A 7,213-nucleotide genomic window follows, 5' to 3' on the forward strand; every position below is an offset into this window, starting at 1 on the left:
CCCGCTGGGGCCACGTCCTGCCTACCACGCCCAGCTGCGCCCCGCAGGGGGAGGGGCCGTGCAGCCTGGGGACCCAGGCCGGGACAGGCGGACCCAGCTGAGTGGCCTCGCAGCGGTCACTCAGCATCTCTGAGCCACAGCTTGTCCACTCCCAGCTTGGACAGGACAGCACGCTCCTTTGTCACTTGAGAAGACAGGAAGGAAGTGGGCACAGGAGTGCACGCTTGTGATCCCAGCACTCTGGCAGGCTGAGGCAGGAGGGTCGCAAGTCTCAGCAATTTAGGGATTTAGCGAAACTGCCTTAAATAAAAAAAGGGCCAGGATGTAGCTCAAAGTGAGGGCCCTGGGTTCAGTCCCTAGTGCTGCACCGAGGAAAAGACAAGCACACAGGAGGGAGGCCCTGACCAGCACAGGACCCGGGCTCTGGACGCAGCAGGGACACCCAGAGGGGCGCGGGCGCGGGTGGGCACCCCGGGATGGATCGTGCTGCCTTCCTCTCTCTCCTCCCCTCCCTTCTCCCCGTGCCCAGCAGCGCTGTGCTGGGGAAGGGCTGGGACAGCCGAGATCTGGTCCCCCGGGAAGTCTGCCAGCCAGCGGGACACCTCCCTGCAGGGCGCAGTCCTGGGAACGGGGGCCTCCCACGCTCAGGTCCTCTTCCAGGAGGGGGCAACAGTCACCGCCCTCCTGTCCCCATCACAGCTGCCGGTGCTGGGGGGACCCTGCCTGATGTCTCAGCCAGGTGGGGACAGCGTGGCCCCCTTGGAGGTCTGTGTGGACCCATGGGGAAGAGGCCAGGGCCAGTAGGTGGGAGCTGTCCCGGGAAGGGGAGGCCCTCCCTCTGGGTCCAGTGCTCCAGGACCAGCACTGGTCCATGCTGGCCTGCTCGTACCTGCAGGCCCTCACCTTACACCACCCTGCACCTCCACCTGGGGACCAAGTCCCAGCACAGGAGTCTTTGGGGACCCATGCACACCCTACCCAAGCCATAGGACCACATAGCGGCAAGTGGTTCAGGCTGGCCTTGAACTTTTGTACTGATCTCCTGCCTCAGCCATCCCAAGTGACAAGTGTGCACTGCCACACCCGACTGCACAGTGGAATATTATTCAGCCAAGAAAAGGAACAAAGCACAGTCACAGGCTGTGGCGTGGAAGAACCTCGGTACAGTGACATCAAGTGGCACGGCCACACAGTGTGACTGCTGTTGTGAAATATCCAAAGCCGGCGTGTCCACGGGGAAGGACACAGCAAGCGCCTGAGGAAGGGTGGTGTGGGGCGGGGCCGCAGGAGGGGACTGGTGATAAAGCAGCCCCCAAAATGGCTGTGCCCGTGTCTCCGAGGGGGACCGGAGGCCGTGCGACTCACATCTCAGTGAAGCTGTCACTAGGGACTCAGTGCTCTGGCGCAGCACAGTCGGGCAGCAGGGAGGTCCCCAGCCCGCAGGGGCTCCGCCTTGCTGCTGCCTAAGTGACCGACAGCGCCTTCCTCTGGGAGCTCTGTGCAGGGGAGCGACCGGGCCTGCGGGTCTGTGTCTGCGCCCCGCGGAGGCGGCGGAGGTGTCCTGGGCGTCCAGGGTGGAGCGCATTTACGCGGTGGGTGGGCGCTGCCCTGTCGCCAAGAGATGACCCGAGCTGTGTGTGGAACGGGGTGCACCAGACCACGACGTTACGGGAAATGAATCGGACACACAGCTTGGAAGGAGAACCCAAGAGAGAGCAAAGGAAAGAGAGCCAACAGGAAACAGGGACATAGGTCTCTTGCAAATGGGAACCGAGCAGGAGGAGGAACGGGAGGCGAGGGGATGGAAAAAGGATTAAGAATTAGATGCGTTATGTGTGTCCCACTCCCCAGGAGGGACACGATCACTGCGTACTGCAGACACGTGCTGATCAAAATGAAAATCGCACACCTGTCATCCCAGCACTCAGGAGGCTGAGGCAGGAGGATCGACATGAGTTCAAGGCCAGCCTGGGCTACAGAGCAAGACCCTGTCTCAAAAACAAAACCATCCAAACAAAAGAGTTCGGCCATGCTAAATTGTGATATCAGGCAGTTTAGGTGAATTCAACTGTTTACTTGTACAGTGGACCCTTGACTTACGAACTCAATTCGAGAGGGGTAGTTGTAACTCAGGTTTGCCAATTGAAGGCTCAGGCTTCTCTACACAGTCTTCAACATCTCTCTCCTGCATGCAGGCAGAGCTCAGTGTCCTCAGAGAGACACTGGCCCAGAATTTCTCAACCATCACAAGAAAAGATGTTGTAATGTCCCTTCCAGAGCTCTTTAAAGGTTAAAAAAAAATTATTTTTTGAGGCAGGGTTTTGTAGTTCAGGCTGGTCCTGAACTCACGATGTAGCCTAGGCTGGCCTTGAACTCACGGCAATCCTCCTGCCTCAGCCTCCCGCAGGCTGGGATGACAGGTGTGTGCCACCATCCCTAGCTTTAACAGTTAAATCTGTACCTGAGACCATAGCTGGCCTTTGGATTCTAACTCAACACTTTGGTCATAAATTAAAACTAAAATTCTGGTCATAACCTAAGTTGTTTGTATGTCAGGACAGTTGTAACTCGAGGGTCCACTGTTTGTGTTTCGGGACTTCCTGTGTCTTCCAGGCTGGCCTTGAACCTGAGGAGATACTCCTGCCTCAGCCACCCAAGTGCTGAGATTACAAGTACATCACCACGCCCGCTTTAGTGCATTTTTGATTTAGGACAGTTTCCATTTCTAGTGTTTTTGGGGACTCAGGGGCCTCACTAGGCCCAGAAGCACACGTCTCATGGTCTTGGAGCCAGAAGCCCTCACCTCTGCTTGCAGTGCCTGTCCCTGGGCACTGAGATTGGCCCTCAGTCCGGGACCGAGCCCAGGGTGTGGGGTGAGGGTGTCAGGTCTGTGCCAGGGCAGCACCCGCTGAGCCCTGAGCAGCCCCAGGCACGGTGTGCGCCGGGCCGGCTGCTCCCTTCCCGCGCTGGCAGTCCAGGACAAGCACAGGCTTCTATGGCGGCCGCCTTGGCAGCTTCGTCCTGCCCCATGCAGCTGCCTGGTCCTCAACCTTCAGCCTCTGCGCAGCGAGCTGGGAGAAACCTCCTGCCCGCCTTTTCTCCCCTCCCTTTTCCTCAGGGTTTTGTTTTGGAGACAGGGTCTTGCTATGACGCCCAGGATAGCCTCAAACTCTGGGACCCTCCTGCCTCAGCCTTGGTTACCGGGAGCACAGCTGTGGGGCACCCGCCTGGCTGCAATCTTTCTTCTTCCTGTTCTCCTGAGGGGTTTCATTCTGGCCACGAGAACAAGGCCAACACAGCACAGCCGCGAGGCTGCACCGTGACCCACACCAGCCTCTCTCCATGTCCGGTTTTCAGCACCCGGGTGGAACCCAGGGTCTCACCCTGCGCTCCCTTCCGGTCCTTTTATCTTTCATTCTGAGACAGGGTCTCAAAAAATCGCCCAGGCTGGGCCTGAGCATGAGCCCTTCCTGCCTCAGCCTCCAAGTGCTGGGACTATAGGCACACACCACCACACCTGCTTTTATTTTTTTGAGCTACCGTCTGTGTTGCCCAGGCTGGGCCCAAATTCCCAGCACAAGTGGCCTCCGGCTCAGCCTGAGCAGCTGGGACACCAGGGGGCGCCATCGTGCCCGGCTCTCCCCTCCCCTTTGGCACCCTGACCTACACCCCAAATCTTTTCTAAAACTCTGAGACAAGGTCTCACTACACTGCTAAGTCGTCCAGGCTGTGTTCAAATTTGTGAACCCTCTGCCTCAGGCTCCAGCACAGCAGTGACTTACAGATGTGAGCCACTGCATCTGGCAGGAGAGGTGTCTTTAAGGGTTGTCTTTTTTTTTGCTATTGGGGATCGAACTTGGGTCCTTGCGCTTGCAAGGCAGGTGGTGGAACCACTGAGCTAAATCCCCAGCCCATAGGGGTTGTCTTTTTTTTTTTTTGGTACCGGGGATTGAACTCGGGTCTTTGCGCTTGCAAGGCAGGCCACCAAACCACTGAGCCAAATCTCCGGCTATTGTTTGTTTTTTTGAGACAGGGTCTCACTTCGTAGGTGAGACTGACCTGGAGCTCACTATGTAGCCCAGGCTGGTCTCGAACTCACACAGATCCTCCTGCCTCAGCCTCCCGAGTGCTGGGATTATGGGTGTGAGCCACCACGTCCGGCTCAGGCTGTCTTTTTGACACAGGTTCTCCCTAGCCCAGGCTGGCCTCGAGCTCATGGCGATCCTCTTGCCTCAGCCTTCCAAGTGCTGGGATGGCAGGCGTGCGCCCCCACCTGACTTTTGGCCCCCAGGCCTCGGGGCAGAATGTGGACATCCAGATCTGTGAACTTTAAAAGAGCTTTAATCTTTGCTCTCTGTAGGTGCAGGTCTGGGCACAGACAGGGTGAGTTAGCGACCCGGGGCAGACTGTGTGAGAGTCGCTCGCTCGGCTGGGAGGCAACAGACACGTGGACTCCACAGACGGGGCTGGGGGTAAAGTGACAGCGGGCGCAGGGCGCCGTCCCCGCCTGGTCCGGGTCTGAGTCGCTGCCGCTCCCGCAGCAGAGCTGTGGCTCTCAGCCCAGCCGGGGGCAGCCGCGGGACGCGCCAGGTAGGGGCATGCAGCCGGGCACCCGGCTCTGCCGCTGGGTTGACGGTGGGTGTGGCACCGCTTGCTGGCACACTACGGCTGGAAAAATAAAACCTCGGCTAGAAAGAAGGTCCCGTTAGGAGGTGGCGGGGACAGGGCACCCGATCCTGGGCGGGCCGGCGTCCCCTCAGTGCCCACATGGGGACCGTGGGAGGCCCTGGGCCTGTCCTCTGAACCACGGTGCACGGACGTCTTTATTTGTGCTTCCCTTTGGTTTAACAGTTAGGAAAGGGGACAGGAACGCTTTCTATCATTGTCCAGAGCTAAGGCCAGGCGCCTGGCGGCCTCGTTGCTGTGGCAGCGGTGGCGGGGACAGGCTTCCCACGGGCTTTCCTGTGCACGGGGAGGCGGAGGGGCACAGCTGCCAGGGGTGCTGCCCATGTCGCCCTCGGCCCGGCGCTCTCTGCCCACTCGATGCTGTTCTGTGGACCCGAGTGGCAGACGTTACGGGAAAAATAGCAGATTCCTAACTCTTTGCATCTCCGAGTTGAAAAAGATCAGACAGTTACTAAAATAAACGATTTCCCAGTGGTCTGGCGGCCGTGGGCAGGGCCGCGCGGCACTGGAGGGTCCCCGCTGGGCGCAGCCCGGGACAGGCACAGTCAGCTCGGCGACCAGGCGCAGGGCGGTGGCGGTGGCGCTCACAGGAGGGCACAGCGGAAGAAGCTGCCCCGCTTCTGCTGGTCCGGCGTGATCTTCATGCCCTGGCTGCTCCCCTGCGGGCTGTTGCCTTCCTGAAGGCACAGGGATTTTCTCAGGTCACCACGGAGCAGTGAGATGCCAGGCGACCACCACCGGCCTAGCGACCATCCATCTACCCACCCAGCCACCTACACCCCATCTGCCCACCCATCCTCTCCGACCTCCCCGACGAGCTCGTCCCTCTACCCAACCCTTACCCAACCACCCAATCTCCTTCCATGAACTCTTTCTTTTGCTGCCGGGGATCAAAATTGGGACCTTGCACTTGTGAGTCAGAGGGTGGCGCCACTGAGTCAAGTCTCCTGCCCTGCTTTCCAAGCAACTCATCTTTCACATCTACTCTTTCATGGCTAGGCGTGGTAGCTCACGCCCGTAATCCCAGCACTCAGGAGGCTGAGGCAGGAGGATCGCTGTGAGTTCGAGACCAGCCTGGGCTACAAAGTGAGTTCCAGGTCAGTCTCAACTACAGAGTGAGACCCTGTCTCAAAAAGCCAAAAACAAAAACAAAAACAACCAAAAAACCCCCAAACAAACAAAGAAAACCCACAACTACTCTTTCACATCCGATCGACTTCCACCCACTTCCCACCGGGCCTCCAGTCATCCTTCCGCGCCTCCCGCTTCCGGCGGTGCACCCCCCATCACTCAGCACCCCCGCACCCCTACTGCTTGTTCTCCCGGGCCAGGCCCGGATGTCGATCCCATCAGTGTCCTCCTCCGGCTGTCCCGGGTTGGCCTCTGAGCCTCCTCGAGGGACGGGCGGGCTCCAGTCGGGCCACAGCCCCAGGAGGACCAAAGAGGAGGCACCGGGGCTGCCTGTGGCCCTTCAGGGTGCTCCTCTAGGAGGCCAGGCTCTCTCCAGCCCCCGGCGCCAGGGACACGGCCACACTCAGCAGCCGTGGGCAAGCAGGTTGGGAGGACTTGGACCTCGACGTACACTGGGAAGCAGCTGAGAAAATTCCGTGTGGCTGAGGGCAGAGCTGCTGTCACGTGCCCCTGGCCGCGCACAGTGAGGAAAGCACTGCTCTCAGGCAGATGTGCAGCATCTGAGCAGCGCCTGGTGTGTCTGCGCCTTCTGTGACCAGCGATGGGTATTACATCCCGAGTGGACGGCCAGGGCCACGGGCAAGAGCCACTGCTGAGAGGGACGGGGAGGACAGGCACGCGTGCCGGGCGATGTCCCCGGATGCGGAAATGCCTGGCTCTGTGCGGGACACAGCACTCCTGCTGAAGCCCAGGACGGAACTTGCCCACGTAGTGGACAGACGCAGGGTGGATGGGGAAGGCTTCCCGGAGACCCGTGGCGGACAGCGCTGCAGACTCGAGCTAGGGGACGTCACTGAGCGTGACGCCCAGGACAACGGTGAGGCCGGGGGTGGGGTGCTCGCCTGTCATCCTGGAACTCCAGGAGGCTGAGGCGGGAACATCACAAGCTTAAGCCCAGCACGGGCCACTTAGTGACCTGCTGGACCCTGTCTCAAAACAAAAAGTGTTTGAAAAGGGCTAGGGATGGAGCTCAGTACGAAGTCCCTGGGTTCAGTGCCCACGCTAGAAAAAAGACGAGGAGGAAGACGCTGTCCTGAGCCCTACGGTCAGTGAGGCCATCTGGTGGACGGGCCCAGCCGGCAGGGCCTGCGCGGTCGGTGTTGGTGGGGGAGGAAGCCACCTTCCCACACACACCGTGTCTGAGACCTGAAGAACGCGCGTGCTGGAACCGCCTCCCGAAAGTCATACATTAATGCTTTGTGGGTATTTTGTTTTCTTTTTTGAGACGGCCTCACTGGGAAGCCCGGGCTGGCCTGGAACTCACAGGGATCTTCCTGCCTCAGCCGCCCGACCGCCAGGAGGGCCGGGCTGCCAGTGGTGCTCGTGGTCAGGGTTG

General features: G+C 59.8%; 1 protein-coding gene across 1 annotated transcript in view; it reads right to left on the minus strand.

Annotated features, from left to right (window-relative positions):
* Positions 1-5,049: 5,049 nt before the first annotated feature.
* The window catches only part of Rab8a (RAB8A, member RAS oncogene family), an 11,352-nt gene continuing 9,188 nt past the window's right edge, over positions 5,050-7,213 (minus strand). The window contains exons 7-8 of the mRNA XM_033759381.1: positions 5,998-6,657; positions 5,050-5,459 (exon numbers count right to left, since the gene is read on the minus strand). Coding sequence (XP_033615272.1) covers positions 5,271-5,459; positions 5,998-6,657 — 849 coding nt within the window. The 3' untranslated portion in view covers positions 5,050-5,270. The remainder of the gene's footprint in view (positions 5,460-5,997; positions 6,658-7,213) is intronic.

Source organism: Fukomys damarensis, unplaced genomic scaffold (genome assembly GCF_012274545.1).
Source record: "Fukomys damarensis isolate Sample0158 unplaced genomic scaffold, DMR_v1.0_HiC HiC_scaffold_37, whole genome shotgun sequence".
Classification (NCBI taxonomy): Eukaryota; Metazoa; Chordata; class Mammalia; order Rodentia; family Bathyergidae; genus Fukomys; species Fukomys damarensis.